The following is a 17896-nucleotide window of genomic DNA, read 5'->3' as shown; positions in this document are numbered from 1 at the left end:
TTTCCCGCTCGAGCGTACTGTAAAAGTACTGGATGGGTGAAATCTCTGCTCGACACCCGCTCGAGCTTGAGACATGACTCCGCTCGAGCGCCCGATCCTCCGCTCGAGCGGGCTGTAAAACAGTGCAGAGAGATGCTGGATGCTCGGATTCCACGCTCGAGCGGAACTTCCCCGCTCGAGCGGAAGTGCGAAATCTGGAAAACCCAGATTGCACCTCCAAGCTCAAACTCAAGTTTAAATGCATCAAAACCGATCCTCTTAGGCTGAATTTCCAGAAAACATTTATAAACACATAGAATAACATGGTTCAAAACTCAATTTGAGAAATCAAAGCCCAAGGGTGTTTAATTCAAATCCAATTTCAAACCATTTTCCAAGAACATGGAGAACATGCAAACATGCATGATCTTAAATCATTTTCAAAGCTTTAATGCTGTTTCAAAAGAGCTCAAACCTTCAAAAACAAGATGAACTCATGGAGTATGACCAAAAGATGGACATGCATGTGAGGAAACATGGACTACAACCTCAAAACTTCAATATATGTACATGCATGCAACAATTAAGCCACAATTCAACATCTAAACCATGTTTTGGCTCTACACTCCATCAATATGACATGAACCATGCAAGAATCAACTTAAAACATGAACAAGAAGACAATGGAGCTACCTTTAGTCTTGTAGTTCAAGAAGGGAGCTCAAATATGCAATCTACCCTTCAACAATTCTTCAATTTCCAAGCAATTCACAAGGTAGAACTCAATTTCTCTCCCTCTCCCTCTCTTGGTCGGTTAAGCACAAGAAATGAGCTGAAGCAATGTTTTGATTGAAGTGTATACAAGGCTCAACATGTGTGAAGTAGTGGCCACTAAGTGGTCTAATGGTAATTAAGTCCAACTCTTTAATTAGCTTAATTTAATTTAATTTAATCATACCTAATCAGTCTTCAGGTAAATACACCATAAAATCACATTAATCACGAGGATCATAAAACATTAATCGGTTTCTAATTCGGCCACCGATAAGGCCTTCAATTAGCAGTTTAAACATATAAACATGAACAGATAATCATACAGTCAACAGATAAAATGCAATTTAAACAGAAGTATTCATTCCATTCAGTTTCAATTTCGGTCAGTCAGTTCAGTACTTTTAATCAGTTCAATTATCAGTCATGATCAATTCAGTTTCACGGTAATCAGCGTTTATCGGTAACTAATCAGTCATTAATCGGTAAACAGTATGAGGGTTGTTACAGTCTCCCCTCCTTATAAAGAGTTTAGTCCTCTAAACTCGAGTTACCTTCATTCTGGAAGAAAACGGGGTTCAGTGGAAATAGTTCAGGATATCTTTTAGCCATGTCATCTTCCCTTTCCCAAGTGGCATACATGCCACCATGGTTCTGCCAGTCGACTTTCACTAGCGGGATCTCTTTGTTCCTCAGTTTCTTGATCCGTCTGTTTACAATCTGTATAGGCCGTTCCTCGTAAGTATAGTCATCACTCAACATTATCCGAGTAGGCTCAATCACATGGAAGGGATCCCGGAGGTAGTCTCTCAACATGGAAATGTGGAAGACGTTATGCATATGCTCCATTTCAGGAGGGAGCGCAACTTGATACGCCACTGGATTAATTTTCTCAATAATCTCATACGGTCTGACGTATCTTGGTGCTAACTTGCCTTTGACTCCAAAACGAGTCTGGCCTTTCATTGGTGTCACTTTCACAAATACGTGATCACCCACTTCATATTCTCTGTCTCGTCTTCTGATATCAGCATAACTCTTCTGTCTACTCTGTGCAGTTTTTAGTCTCTGTTGTATCAGTTTCACTTTCTCAGTTGTTTCATAAACAATCTCGGGCCCAAGCAAAGGCCCATCTCCAACTTCTGCCCAGCAAATTGGAGATCTACATTTTCTGCCATACAATGCCTCGAAGGGCGCCATGCCAATACTCGAATGGTAGCTGTTGTTGTAGGCGAATTCAGCCAAGGGTAAATGGCTTTCCCAGTCTCCCTGAAAATCAAGGACGCACATTCTCAGTAAATCCTCCAGAGTTTGGATGGTCCTTTCTGACTGGCCATCTGTCTGAGGATGATAGGCGCTACTCAGTCTCAGTTCAGTACCCAGTGCAGTCTGTAGGCTTTGCCAAAACCTCGACGTAAACTTCGAATCCCTGTCAGAAACAATAGATGCAGGTACTCCATGCAGTCTTACAATCTCATCAATATAGATAACGGCCAATTTGTCCGCATTATAGATTGTCTTGACAGGTAAGAAGTGAGCAGATTTGGTTAGTTTATCAACAATAACCCAAATTGAATCCATACCATTTCTGGAGCGAGGCAATCCCACTATAAAATCCATCGTGATATGCTCCCATTTCCATTCCGGTATGGGTAAGGGTTGCAGTAATCCGGCAGGTCGTTGATGTTCAGCTTTGACCTGTTGGCAATGAAGACATTTGGACACAAAGTCGGCAATCTCTTTCTTCATTCCTGGCCACCAGAAATTCTGTTTCAGATCTTGGTACATTTTCGTATTCCCCGGATGGATCGACAATTTCGAATTGTGGCCTTCTTGCAGAACTCTTCTTTTCAGTTCAATATCATTCGGTACACACAGTCTTTCATGAAATTTCAGTACATTGTTCTCAAATTTGAATCCCGGTCTCGGTTTAGATTCTCTTCCTTCGATGATCTTCTTCAAGAAGTCATCCTGTTGCTGTTTCTCTTTAATTTCTTCAATCAGTGCCGGTTGAGCAGAAATAGCAGCTAAGGTTCCACCTTGTTCTCTCAAAACAACTTCAATTTCAAATTTGTCAAGGTCACTAAGCAGCTCTTTCTGTCCGGTAAGCAAACATGCTACGTTTCCAATCGATTTCCGGCTCAATGCATCGGCAACGGTATTGGCTTTTACCGGATGGTACAAAATTTGTAGGTCATAGTCTTTAATCAGTTCTAGCCATCTCCGCTGTCTCATATTCAGTTCTTTCTGTGTAAAGAAATATTTTAAGCTCTTGTGGTCGGTATATACTTCACATGTTACCCCGTACAGGTAGTGACGCCAGATTTTCAGTGCAAATACTACTGCAGCAAGTTCCAGATCATGGGTCGGGTAGTTCTTTTCATGTGGTCTCAGTTGTCGGGAAGCATAAGCAATAACTCTCCCATTCTGCATTAAAACACACCCCAAACCCTTATGAGAAGCATCACTAAATACAGTATAACCATCAGTACCTGAAGGTAAAGTCAGAACAGGTGCAGTCACTAATCGAGTTTTCAACTCCTGAAAAGCAGATTCTCTTTGATCAGTCCAGTCAAATGATATCCCCTTCTGAGTTAACTGAGTCAATGGTAGGGCAATTTTGGATAAATCTTTGACAAATCTTCTGTAATATCCAGCCAATCCCAAAAAGCTTCGGACTTCAGTCACATTTGTTGGTCTAGGCCAGTTCACTACGGCTTCAATTTTCTGCGGATCAACAGAAATTCCATTTTTGCTAACAACATGCCCCAAAAACATAACATGGTCAAGCCAAAATTCACATTTAGACAGTTTAGCATACAGTTTCTGTTCTCTTAAGGTTTGTAGGGCAAGTCTCAGATGATGTTCATGATGTTCTATACTTTTGGAGTAAATCAATATGTCATCAATAAATACTACAATGAAATCATCAAGGTATGGTTTAAAAATTCTGTTCATGAGGTCCATAAAAGCAGCTGGTGCGTTCGTGACTCCAAAAGGCATAACTAAAAATTCATAATGGCCATACCTCGTTCTAAAAGCAGTTTTATCAATGTCTTCCGGTTTAACCTTCAGTTGATGATACCCCGATCTGAGGTCAATCTTAGAAAACACTTTGGCACCCTGTAACTGATCAAACAGGTCATCAATACGCGGTAATGGGTATTTATTCTTTACAGTTACCTTATTCAGTTCACGATAGTCTATACACAGTCTCAGCGAGCTATCTTTCTTCTTTACAAACAAAACTGGTGCACCCCAGGGTGAAGTACTGGGCCTGATAAACTTCTTGTCTAACAGTTCCTGCAATTGCACTTTCAACTCCTTCAGTTCAGTTGGAGCCATTCGATAAGGAGCTTTCGAAACTGGCTGTGTTCCGGGAATCACATCCACGGTGAATTCAATCTCCCTGTCAATCAAATCCCCTGGAAAATTCTCTGGAAAAACGTCTGGGAATTCTCTGACTATAGGAGTACAGTTTATATTAGCATTAACATCAGTAGATACAGTCAATACAGAACACAGATATCATTTACATCCCTTTCTAATCAGTTCAACAGCTTTCACAGATGAAATCAGATACGGAGGAGGTACTACTCCACTCCCATTAAACACAAATTCAGGCAAACCAGGTGGACGGAAAACAACTTGCTTGGTCACACAGTCAATAGTGGCATGATATTTTTGTAACCAATCCATTCCCAATATTACATCAAAATGATCAATGTTCAATGGCAGTAAATCAATAAACAGATGCATATCCCCAACAATAATTTCACAAGCGGGGTACATATAAGCACATGTCATGGATCCTCCTACGGGGGATGATACGGCTAGCAGATAGTTCATGGGTTCTAAGGGTCTATTCAATTCCCGTGAGAAAGCATGCGATACATAAGAATGCGTAGATCCCGAATCAATTAATACATATGCATTTTGTGCACAAATAGAGAGGGTACCTGACACAACGGTTTCAGTATTTTGCACGTCTTCCGGTACTAGGGCGAACACTCGGCCCTGCCTCATGGGCTCTTTCCCGGTAGCCTTGGGGTTCGGCTTTGGTGCTACAGTTGATGCTGCTGCGCTTGGTGCAGCTTTACTACTGGCCTGCGGCGCAGAGGGGCAGTCTTTAACCATGTGGCCCACCTTGCCACACCTGTAGCAGGCTCCAGATATTTTGTAGCAGACCCCTTTGTGCTTCTTGCCACACTCAGAACAGGGTGGTATAAACCTACTCCCTTGGCTGGGGCTAGTTGTCGACCCCGTATTCTGTTTCTTGTTGGCCGGGTTATGCTTGCCTTTCTTGAATTTGAAACCCTGCCTCTTACTACGCCATTCCGACGTTGGTGTTTCAGTTTTCAGTGCTTCAATGTTTGATTCAGCCATCAAGGCTCAGTCAAGAACATTTACATAATTCGGTAGCTTCAAAACATTTATTCTGTTGAGAATTGCAACATTAAGGCCGCCTTCAAATTTCCTGGCCTTCTTATATTCAGTGTCCACCATGTGTGGTGCATATCTGGCACGTTCGGTAAATTTCGTCTCATATTCCGCAACGGACATTGTGCCCTGCTTCAGCTGTTCAAATTCAGTCACTTTTCTATCCCTGACACACTGAGGGAAATACTTTTCAAAGAAGGACTCCTTGAACTGAGCCCAAGTTATAACAGTATTTGTATCACGGATCAACATCCACCACCTTCTAGCTTCTTCTTGTAGGGTGAAAGTAGCTAACAATACTTTATTCGCTTCTGAACACGGAAACACTTCAAATAATTTCTCTGTTTCAAGCACCCAAGCTTCAGCCTTTAGCGGTTCCAGTCCTCCCTGAAAGGATGACGGTTTCATCTTGCTGAATTTATGGGTGAGAGCAATAATATCCCCATCATTCACATTCACATTAGGTTCCGGCTGTACTGGAGGAGGAGGAGGGGGCTGTTGGTTCTGTTGTTGTTCAAGTCTAGTAGTTATCAGTTCCATCATCCTTTCCATTCTTTCCATTCTTGCCTCAGTAGATGAGGATTCAGGTTCATTTGCATTATCCATTTCACTATAAGCAGTTATAACAGTTTTAAACATAAGTAGTCATTTGTTTAACAGTTTAACACGTTAGCACATATTCAGTCAGTCATATCACACACTTATCATGCTCATGAGATGCCCTAATTACGTTTCTAGGACACCCTATAGCTCAGTTGGACACGTGTGTGCGGTATAACTCGTGGTTAAGTATCGCTCTGATACCACTCTGTCACGACCCAAACCCGGCCCTATGGGTTTAGCACTGTAACTGGCCAGTAATCCGAGATTACCGAAGGCCTGCTTAACAGTAGTACAGTAAAACAGAGTACAGGACCTGGCGGAAGCCAATACAGTAAATGAATAATGTCCATTGAGCTGTGATAGTCTGCATGCCAAAAAGATTTTTCATGCATTCACATATACAAACAGTACAGTCTATACAAAATTTACAGTCACACAGTACAGGGACCTAATAGCAGTACGGTAAACATTCAGTCTATACAGAACAGTAGACGGTACAGAAGGGGGAATTGTAAAACACCCCTAAGCCTTAACATGATAGGCTCGGAACCTCGCAGTGAGGCACATAGGCTGGCTTGACAAAACTGGAGTCTAACCCACGCTCCTAGCTCCGGTCTGGTGGCTGAGCACCTACATATATATATAAACAGTGAGCTAAAGCCCAGTGAATAACATAATGCGTAAAGAGGTTATGAATGAAATGTCCTTACAGTAATGAAATTAGTTCATTAAACAATACTTCAGTCTTTCAGTCAGAACAGTTATTCAGTCATATGTGGTACATCCATTAGCATAGCAGTAAACAGTAGGTCTTAAAGACCGAACGGTAATGATGGCCATCAGTCAGTAAATAGTAGTGGTTCCACGAGGGAACCGACAGAGATCTCTGTAACAGTAACAGTAACAGTAACAGTAACAGTAGATGCCAAGGATGCCACAGTACAGTTTAGAATATAGGACATACATTCATTCAGTAAACAATAGCAGTTTAGTAAACAGTTCAGTTCAGTATTCAGAAGATAATCATTTGAACATATCTTTACACAATCGTTACTCACAGAGTTCGGGCTACAGTAAGCTAGAGCGTGTCTCCCCAGTCGCCAACCCTACACAGTTAACAGATTGAACACACTAAGCTACGCAGTTGGGAAATATAACAACTTAATCCCTAATGCCTCGGTGTGTTCTACCTCTATATCCTCAATAAGATGTTTTAAACTAGGCCTAAGAATGCCTAGGATGGGATGAGGATGCAAGGAGGCACACTTAAAAGCATTTTCAAAAAAACAGAGTCCCGCTCGAGCTCAGGTTTCCCCGCTCGAGCGGTCATGCAATAAAGGTACACGCTCGAGCGTACTGTAAAAGTACTGGATGGGTGAAATCTCCGCTCGACACCCGCTCGAGCTTGAAACATGACTCCGCTCGAGCGCCCGATCCTCTGCTCGAGCGGACTGTAAAACAGTGCAGAGAGATGCTGGATGCTCGGATTCCACGCTCGAGCGGAACTTCCCCGCTCGAGCGGAAGTGCGAAATCTGGAAAACCCAGATTGCACCTCCAAGCTCAAACTCAAGTTTAAATGCATCAAAGCCGATCCTCTTGGGCTGAATTTCCAGAAAACATTTATAAACACATAGAATAACATGGTTCAAAACTCAATTTGAGAAATCAAAGCCCAAGGGTGTTTAATTCAAATCCAATTTCAAACCATTTTCCAAGAACATGGAGAACATGCAAACATGCATGATCTTAAATCATTTTCAAAGCTTTAATGCTGTTTCAAAAGAGCTCAAACCTTTAAAAACAAGATGAACTCATGGAGTATGACCAAAAGATGGACATGCATGTGAGGAAACATGGACTACAACCTCAAAACTTCAATATGTGTACATGCATGCAACAATTAAGCCACAATTCAACATCTAAACCATGTTTTGGCTTTACACTCCATCAATATGACATGACCATGCAAGAATCAACTTAAAACATGAACAAGAAGACAATGGAGCTACCTTTAGTCTTGTAGTTCAAGAAGGGAGCTCAAATATGCAATCTACCCTTCAACAATTCTTCAATTTCCAAGCAATTCACAAGGTAGAACTCAATTTCTCTCCCTCTCCCTCTCTTGGTCGGTTAAGCACAAGAAATGAGCTGAAGCAATGTTTTGATTGAAGTGTATACAAGGCTCAACATGTGTGAAGTAGTGGCCACTAAGTGGTCTAATGGTAATTAAGTCCAACTCTTTAATTAGCTTAATTTAATCTAATTTAATCATACCTAATCAGTCTTCAGGTAAATACACCATAAAATCACATTAATCATGAGGATCATAAAACACTAATCGGTTTCTAATTCGGCCGCCGATAAGGCCTTCAATTAGCAGTTTAAACATATAAACATGAACAGATAATCATACAGTCAACAGATAAAATGCAATTCAAACAGAAGTATTCATTCCATTCAGTTTCAATTTCGGTCAGTCAGTTCAGTACTTTTAATCAGTTCAATTATCAGTCATGATCAATTCAGTTTCACGATAATCAGTGTTTATCGGTAACTAATCAGTCATTAATCGGTAAAAGTATGAGGGTTGTTACAACAAGGCCATTGAATTCATATATAAGCTGACGTGAAAGTTCTGATCAGATTTACTGTCATAAATTTGGAACCTCAGCATATGAAACCTTTTTGGGGCCTTAAACCTATCTAACTCCACTGAGAACAGCATTCTCGGTTTGACGGTGGATGTGACCTCGACATTCTTCCTCTTCCTCTGAAGGTAGTCTCTCAAATTCTTTTTAGTCTGACTAAGAGCTCGGCTGTCAACAGATTTCAGTCTTTTTGGTGCGCTCTTCCCAGTGTCGTTATGTGTCCTCTTGGACTTCTCTTCATTCATTGTGTTAAAACACAAGCCCTTCCCCTGAATGTGTCGGGGTTCTTTGACATAAGTTCTCCTGGTACGAGGCGAGTCGCCTCTGATCGATTCTCCTCGCCCAACATCCCTTGAAGGCCGATGTGAGGGCTCCTTTTCCTTGCCATGCTGCGGGACTGCTGGGATTGTTTTCTACCCCCCTTTCTGGGCATTAGTCTTGGCCCCTGGCATCGGCGTGTCCTGCAACAGAAACGGTGGTTGCATGACGTTGTTCTGCATCATGAAGTTGACAATCGATTGTAGATTTGTCAACTTGTTGGCCATTCCCTTCATCTCGTTGTCTTTCCTAAGGCACCTATCTTTCCATACCTAGAGGTCGCTTTCGTTGTAATACTCATCTCGACCTGATTTCTTCGGGGTGTCTCCTTCTTTGCCGACGACTTTATTCCCGTGCTATTTCATTATGGTTTTCTTCCTTGATATTAGGATCGGTATGTTTACCACTCCCACTAGGGATGTTGTGAAGACCCGACCCAACTTTTCGCCTTTTGTTTGACATCGTCAATGAACGGAGGTCATATCTCATATTTAATAAGTTCATCAATGTCATGTTAATAAATATTATCTATACTTCGCCATCCGGGGCGGACCTATAACAAAACAATAATTGATAATCCTCTTCGAGTGTGTCAAAATTGAAACTTATAAAGATGTATATTTTTTTTCTTTAGGTGGAACGGATCACACCATCGAACTCAGAATGTCGAAATTAGTCAACAGTGATTAAATGGAATTTTTCTCAAACCGATTTTCGGACAGCCCGGATGTTCGCGCATTGCGTTTTATCCGAGCATTGCAATTTGTGGTGGTAAAATCAGCCACCATGGCTGTAATTTCTTGGTGAGGTGAGAGATATATCCACCTCACTTCCCTTTTTACCACATACTTCACCATTCAATCCTAGCCATTGATCCGACCTACTCCTTTCTTCCTATATATATCCTATATGTGTAGAAACTTCATCTTCTTGCTGAAAATCTGTAGATTTAAGAGAGAAAATCAAACACTTTCATCTTTGTTCTTCAAGCTTCAAGTCTAGGTAAATTCCTCTCTATATCTACTTCAATTTCGTAAGTTAAAGCTTTCATTTCTTTCCTTTGATTTCATGTTACAATGAACCATGAATCTAAATCCTAAAATACAGTTTAGACTTTATTTCCTCCCATTGATATCATGTTGCAATGAACCATGAGGCTAAAGCTCAAAACAAGGATTTTACCCAACAACCAGTTTTTTTTTTCCTGAACAGACAGTCTACTTTGAAAATTCGTCAAAACATATTTAGGCCACTTTAACGGTTTATGTTCGTACCCGAGTTAAATTAGAGTGTTATCTTTCCAACCCAATTTGTTTTAACTCGATCCAACGGCTAGATTGTTGTGGAAATAGTTTTTTAGAAACTGCAACGGATCTGGACCAGCTTTGTTTTACTGCCATTTTACCCTGTTTATGAGCATTTTTGGGAGACGAGTCCTTCATGAAAAAGTTTCATAACATCTTGATTGATAACCCTGTAAAATTTCAGAATATTTTAAAGTGTTTTGATTAGGATTTTAGCCTCTGATCTAAAGTGCTGCAAACTAAGAATTTCTGAACCGTAAGAGAATGACCCCTTTTAAATTGTACGCTTTGGGATTATGGTTTGAATATTTATTTCATTCTTAGAATTAATTCCTAGACCTACTATAATGTAGCTTTTCATACGTTCTGTTTAGACCTCGGTTTCGATTGATTTTACTAAACTTCGTGTACATTTAGGTGAGTTCATGCTTACGTTTTTTACATGTATTTGAATATAATGACATGCTTTGATCGATGAATTATTTTGGGGCATGAGATTGCATTGATTTATGAATAACCCAATAAACATATTATTTTGAACTTTAGCAAGTATGCCTATGATTGGAAAAGTACCTTGAATACATTTTGAAAATCATGTTATGTTTTAGAAAACGTGAGCTAATGGGATAAGCCCACTCACAAGTATTGTTTATATACATATTGTTTTTATGAAGCCATGGTTAAGACATTGTTATAAAACTCTTGCAAATGTAATAATGTACATTCGAACGGAACATCCCGAACGTTGGGGGAAATTACAGATTCCAACGAGTGAGGCATTATAAGGGTGGTTGTTGGGACGCGACCATCGTCCCTTGGCATGATCACGACCACTTGATATTAGTATGGGTAGCTCCCTACTTCTCTGGCAACATATCCAGTTGAATGGACATATGTATGTATATTTTGATATATATATATATATATATATATAAGAGCATTTATTTTGTCTTTTCAGCCATTGGGCTTTTGAACCGTGACAAACTTGTAAATTGTGTAAATATGTTCTCACAAGCTTTATAGCTCACGGGTGTGTCACTAACCCATTTCAGGTAAAGAGAATGCTTAGTGGATAACCAAAGGCCTTTTTTTGTGGTGTCTCGTGGCCTGGGATGGATTCTAGACCTATAGTTTTATATAAGTCATCTATTACCTCTTTTGTTGGCATAGGGCCAAGTTATTGTTGTAACTTAACTTTCATTTATGACTTGTATGACTTATATAGCAACGCTCTAGTTAAATGTAATCATCTAGTATTTGCGATGATTTCTTTATTTATTCTTTAAACTAGTTAGTCGTAGGCCTAGGGTGCGAGATGAGGTGCTGGCCGGTCGCGATTCCGATTAGCCCCTATTTCAGGTCGTGACAACTTGGTATCAGAGCTGTAGGTTTAGAGAACCTTAAATCCACCGAGCACTTAGACACTTGCACTACGACACTCAATGCATGCTACATGTTTAAGTGTCTCATTCGGCGACCTGTTTGGGGTAGATACTTTAAGAAACCTTACTACAGCCTTAAGTTACTGTAGTTTTCCTCCTTACCCATATATTTTCCTTGGGTCCGATATTTACAAGATTTACGTCTTGTGTGTATTGTAGGACACGGAGCCTATCCTTCGCTATGACGAGTTTTGAGGGTATCGATTGAGCGAGGCTCAGCAGGGCCATTGGGGGGTCGAATCGCGAGACCTAGCTCGTCACAATCAGGAAGTCCTCCGCGAAGCACATCGACGCTTTTACAACCAAATCGCTTTCGTTAGCCAAGAGGAAGTTCTTTTCACTCCAGAGATGAAAAGGGCGATAGTTATTCACCGTGTTCATATCCCACATGCAAATTTGGCAAGAAGTGCTTGCGTTTAGTAATGACCCAGTGTTCTTCAGAGAAGAAGTTGACCACGTGGAAGCTAATGGAGACGGGAGAGATCAAATAGTACTAGAAGTGGCACCTGTGGTCCCCATAGTTCATGAACCCGAGGATCCTGCTGAAGATGGAATGGATGATGACATAGAAGAAGACCCTGAAGAAGAACTTGAGGAAGAACCTGAGTTCAACCCTAGCGAACCTGAGGTTTATGACGTTGAGTCTTGTGACGAGTCGGATGGATCTGACGACTAGTTAGTCCTGGTGGGGAAGAATATAGATTGGGCAACTATACTTATATTTTGTATGTAATAGGGGCCTTGATGCTAACATGTACAGTCTAGATTAGTTTTGATGCCTTTTGGGATGTTGGAAAACTAGTTTTGGGCTTTGTGGCGCTTAAGTGTTTTTTATAATTACATCATTCTAACATAATACCATTTTTTGTAACCACCATGTGAAGTTGACCATGTGTACATCAACTCATGGATATATGTACATATATATAAATGGATGCATAGTTATGATGACTCCCCTTTGTTATACGTTTCTTGTTTCCAACTTCCTTATCTCTATGATACAATACAAGTTATGACTCGTCGAAATCCCACCTTAGTATTAACACGCTGAATTTTAGGATGAATACTTAAGGGAACCTGCGAGGGCTTTTGGAGCTGGCGACTCAAGCCGTCTTGATCGGTTAGAAAGAATGATGGAGCAATTCTTCACGGCAGCCCATGCTGAAAGGCAACAACCCCCACCTCCACAGAACCCACCTCAAGTAATTGCACCACCACCTCAAGTACAACAACAACCAACTAACAATGCCCAGAGCCCACAGTTGGGGAATGTGTAACCTCAAGGGGAAGATCTCAACTTGAAGGAATTCTTGAAGCTGAAACCTCTAACCTTCCCGGGAGGAATAAACGCTGAAAGGGCCAATGCTTGGATCACAGAGCTGAGAAAGATATTTAAAGTTATGCATTGTGCAGAAACCCAGAAGGTCGGACTAGCCACGTATTTATTGCAAGGAGAAGCTCAGCAATGGTAGGAGATGAAGGAAGAGACTGAGCCGACAATGATTTGGGACCGATTTTTGGTCGTCTTTCGAGAGAAATACATACCTCAGTCCGTCCAAGATGCAAAGTGTGCGGAGTTTTATCGACTAAAGCAGTGGGGACAGATGTTGGTGACTGAATACGAAGTAGAATTCACCAGGCTATCACAGTACGGGAAACACCTGATTAGCACAGAAAATCTAAAAGCTCGAAGGTTCGAAGAGGGACTCCACCCTGACATCCGTGATGTCATACTGCCAATGCGATTGGTTACATACGCTGACATATTTGATCGTGCCATGATCGTAGAGAGGAATGCCAACAGCAGGAAGAAGTTCACTGAGAAGAAAAAACATCGTTTTGACAACTTTGATGGGAATAAGTCAAGTGATTTTTCACCCAAAAAACAGAATGCAGGACCATCTAATGTTAGGAGGCAGAATAACAATCGGGGCAATAAGGTGCCTAAGTATAACACTTGCGGTAGCTTCCACTCAGGAGAATGTCGCAAAGCTGCTGGAACTTGCTTTAACTGCGGCGAGGGGGGACACATGAAAAGGAATTGTCCTAAATTGGTGCGAACTGGAGCGAATACGGTACCACTAGGGAGAAACATGGTGCAGGCAACTGGGGTAGAACCTAACTTAGTGAACAATCAACGACAAGGCAGAGCTTTTGCCTTAATACCAGGAGACGTGCAGAAAACAGAAATGGTAGTTGCAGGTAACTTGTTTATCTGTTCATTATTGGCTTATGCTCTTATAGATTTCGGATCAACACATTCATTCATTGCATTACATTTTGCCATGAGACTACTTAAGATACCTGAACCCCTTGGTTATGATTTGATTGTTTCTCAGCCCATGAGTGGCAGTATTTGTTGCTCAACTGTATATAGAAATTGTGATGTGTGTTTCGATAATAATCATCTGACAGTCGACTTGATTCCCATGGAGATGGGTCACTTCGACGTTATCCTTGGCATGGTTTGGCTATCTGCCAACAATGCCACTATCGACTGTGCACATAAGTGTGTTAAGTTTCGAATCCCGGGTCATGTGGACTTTCGTTTCACGGGGTTTGGCATAGTTCCACCGCTGTATTTAGTATCTGCGGCTCAAGCCCGACGACTTCTAAGGAAGGGTTGTCATGGGTTTTTGTGCAGCATCTCGTCGTCACCAGTAGAAGATACGAAGATATCTGTTATTCCTATGGTTTGAGAATTTTCAGAAGTCTTTCCGAAGGATCTACTTGGAATGCCAATAGATCGAGAGATTGAGTTTTCTATTGAAGTTGTACCTGGTATGCAACTGATCTCCAAAGCTCCGTATCGGATGGCCCCAGCCAAATTGAAAGAACTCAAAGTTCAATTACAAGAGTTACTTAACAAGGGTTTTATTAGATCGAGCTTGTCCCGATGGGGAGCACCTGTTCTTTTTGTTAAGAAAAAAGATGGAACAATGAGGTTATGTATTGATTATCGGGAACTAAATAAGGTTACAATAAAGAATAAGTACCCACTACCTTGAATCGATGAGTTGTTTGATCAGCTGCAAGGCGCATGTGTATTTTTGAAGATTGATTTACGGTTGAGGTACCATCAACTGAAGGTGAAAATCGAGGACATAGGAAAGATAGCTTTTCGTACTCGTTACGGTCAGTACGAGTTTCTTGTGATGCCTTTTGGCGTGACCAATGCACTTGCTACGTTTATGGACTTGATGAATCGTGTATTCAAGCTGTTCCTGGATGAATTTTTCATTGTTTTCATCGACGATATACTAATTTACTCCAAGGATGAAAAGCAACATGCAGAACACTTGCGAAAGGTTCTACAGACGCTAAAGGAGCGAAAGCTCTACGCCAAGTTCAAGAAATGTAAATTCTGGTTAGACAGTGTCACATTCTTAGGACACGTCATCAGTAAGGATGGAGTTTCAGTGGACCAACAAAAGATCGAAGCAATTGTCAATTGGTCTTGACCCACCACCGTGACTGAAGTTAGAAGTTTTCTGGGACTAGCTAGCTACTACCGCAAATTTGTGCAAGATTTTTCAAGGATTGCCGTGCCATTGACTGAGCTAACACGAAAAGGCACATCGTTCGTTTGGACCGAAAAACGAGAGCAGAGTTTCCAGGACTTGAAGAAGAGATTTCTTCAGCTGAGATCACCTCGGCATCATGACCAGGCCACGTGGCACTTCGGCTGACACTTTAGCATTACCTTGGCCACGTGCTGTCATTCACAAAATATGTCCCCACAAGAAAATATGTTTCTTTCCAAAAGAAAAACAACCAACTTTCACCGAAAGATTTCTTTCCACACTACAAATGGTGTAGGATTTGTTGGTTTGCTAAATACATATTTAATACAGAAAGGGGTATACATGGCTTTTCAATTCATATCCCATCCCAGTGGAGAATATATAATTAGGGGTTGTGGTATTATACATCTTGCCATTTTGGAGGATATACAATCCATCATGCATGTTATATTCTATTTAAAAAGAAAATAACATATCACTTATACAATGCACAAGATAAAATAATATATTATTTAATAAAAATATGATAATTATATTTAATTTTTTATATTATTTAAAATAAAAGTTAAATAGATACTAGCCAATCGAGATTTTATTAATTGTTTAAAATTAAGAAAATCAAAAAAATTAGTATGAGATATTGATCATAAGGCTTCTCACTAAAAATCTCATTTGGCTTATATAAATGGAAGTATAAGATTCACTTTATATAAGTAAAACAATTTACTTTTTCCTTCTTTTCTCGATGTGAGATTATAAAATAAAAGTTAAATGAAAGCTAGCCAATGGAGATTTTCTTAATTGTTTAAAAGTTAATAATTGTTTGGGCGGGAAGTTTATTTCGAATTAAGCAATTTTAACCGTTTAATCTTTAATTAGATAAATTTTTAATTTATTTTGAATCAGACAAATTTAACCGATATATTTTGATAAAACTGCTAAAATCACATTTAAACCCACGAATCAGTCAAATTGAAAACAGTTTTATCCTATCAGCTAGGTCAAAGGACCAACAAACTTATACAAAAATTAAATAATTAAAATTTTTAAATTTTATTTTAATGTTAAAATTTAAATTGTCTCAAACTGAAACATACACAACACTACAATATTAAATGAGAGCATAAGGTTCATATAGTGAAACCACTCATTTTTTTTTCTCATTTTCCTGATGTGAGATTATAAAATAAAAGTTAACAGTTGTTTGGACGGGAAGTTTATTTCTAATCAAACAATCTCAGTCGTTCAATTTTTAATAAGGTTAAATATTAGTTTATTTCAAATCAAACAAATCTAAGTAATATATTTTAATAAAACAGCTAAAATCGTGGTTAAACCAGTAAATCAATCAAACCGAAAACGATTTAGCCTAATCGGATAAGTCAGAAGACCAGCCAATTTACAACACAATTAATTAATTAAAATATTTAAATTTTATTTTGAAATTTAAACCATCTTGAACTAAAACATGCACAATATTATAATATTAAATGAGAGTATAAGATTTACTTTTTATAAGTGAAACAATTCACCTTTTATTTATTTTCTTGATTGATGTGGAGTTGTAAATATTATGGGAGTTTTAAAATCTCATACAAAATTATTTTTATAATTAAAATGTCTATCTGAGATTGTAAAATAAAAGTTAAATGGAAGTTCACTAATGGTGATTTTCTTAATTATTTAAAATTAAGAAAATAAAAAAAAAATTGTATTGATTATAGGGTTTCTCACTAAAAATCTTCACTTTGTATAAGTGAAACGATTTATTTTTTTCTTCTTTTCTCAATGTGGGATTGTAAAATAAAAATTAAATGAAAGCAAACCAATGGGATTTTCTTAATTGTTTAAAATTAAGAAATTTCAATAATTTATAAAAATTTGAACATAAGATTCACTTAATATAAATGAAACAATTCACTTTTTTTTTTTTTTTTTTTTTTTCCCGATTTGGGATTGTAAAATAAAAAGTAAATGGAAGTTAACCAATGAAAATTTTCTTAATTGTTTAAAATCAAGAAAATTCAATAATTTTAGAATGGGAATTTGGAACTTCTAGAAGGTTTTTCTCTTAAAACTCCCTTTATAAGATTCATTTTATATAAGTGAAACACCTCACTTTTTCTTTCTTTTTCCAATGTGGAATTGTAATACTTTATATAAGTGAAACAACTCACTTTTTATTTATTTTTTTGATGTGGGATTGTATTTATTTTAAAATTAAATATTATGAGAGTTTCAAAATCTCATACAAAATTATTTTTAAAATCAAAACTATGGGGGATTATAAGATAAAAGTTAAATGGAAGCTAGCTAATGAGGATTTTCTTAATTGTTTAAAATTAAGAAAATTAAAAAAATGAGTATGAAATATTGATCATAGGATTTCTTACTAAAAATTTCCTTTTACTTATATAAATAGGAGCATAAGATTCACTTTATGTAAGTGAAATAATTCACAATTTTTTTTTTATGTGGGATTGTAAAATAAAAGGTAAATAAAAGCTAGCTAATGTGAATTTTCTTAATTATTTAAAATTAAGAAAATTCAATAATTTTAGAATAGGGAAAATTAGTCTAAGGTCCCTCTCCCACTTTTAGTAATAGAAAAGATCCACAATATTATTTTTTGATGTCTAAGGTCCCTAAACATATATCAGAGAAATTTGACTCAGGCTTGCTTCTCTGTGGCAAGAGTTACAGACTCCGATGGATTAACTATCTCCGTCTTGACCTCAAGAGAGGGAATTTCACTAAACAAGAAGACGAATTCATTATTAAACTTCACAGCTTGCTCAGAAACAAGTATACTATTTCTTTCTCTCCTTCAATTTCATTTCTAATTACTTTTCATCAGCTTTTGTTT

General features: G+C 38.7%; 1 protein-coding gene across 1 annotated transcript; it reads left to right on the top strand.

Annotated features, from left to right (window-relative positions):
* The first annotated feature begins 12981 nt into the window (after window positions 1–12981).
* LOC114280366 (uncharacterized) lies at window positions 12982–14205 on the top strand. Its single transcript, XM_028222725.2, has one exon. The coding sequence runs from the start codon at window positions 12982–12984 to the stop codon at window positions 14203–14205; it is 1224 nt and encodes a 407-aa protein (XP_028078526.2).
* The last annotated feature ends 3691 nt before the right edge of the window (window positions 14206–17896 follow it).

The sequence above is a fragment of the Camellia sinensis genome, chromosome 8 (genome assembly GCF_055761805.1).
Source record: "Camellia sinensis isolate YWXY chromosome 8, ASM5576180v1, whole genome shotgun sequence".
Lineage (NCBI taxonomy): Eukaryota > Viridiplantae > Streptophyta > Magnoliopsida > Ericales > Theaceae > Camellia > Camellia sinensis.
Note: the sequence above shows the minus strand (reverse complement) of the source record. Positions and strands in the feature narration are given on the sequence as shown.

Coding starts and splice junctions, on each gene's coding strand:
- LOC114280366 (XM_028222725.2), top strand. CDS start 12,982: ATGAAGGAAGAGACTGAGCCGACAATGATTTGGGACCGATTTTTGGTC.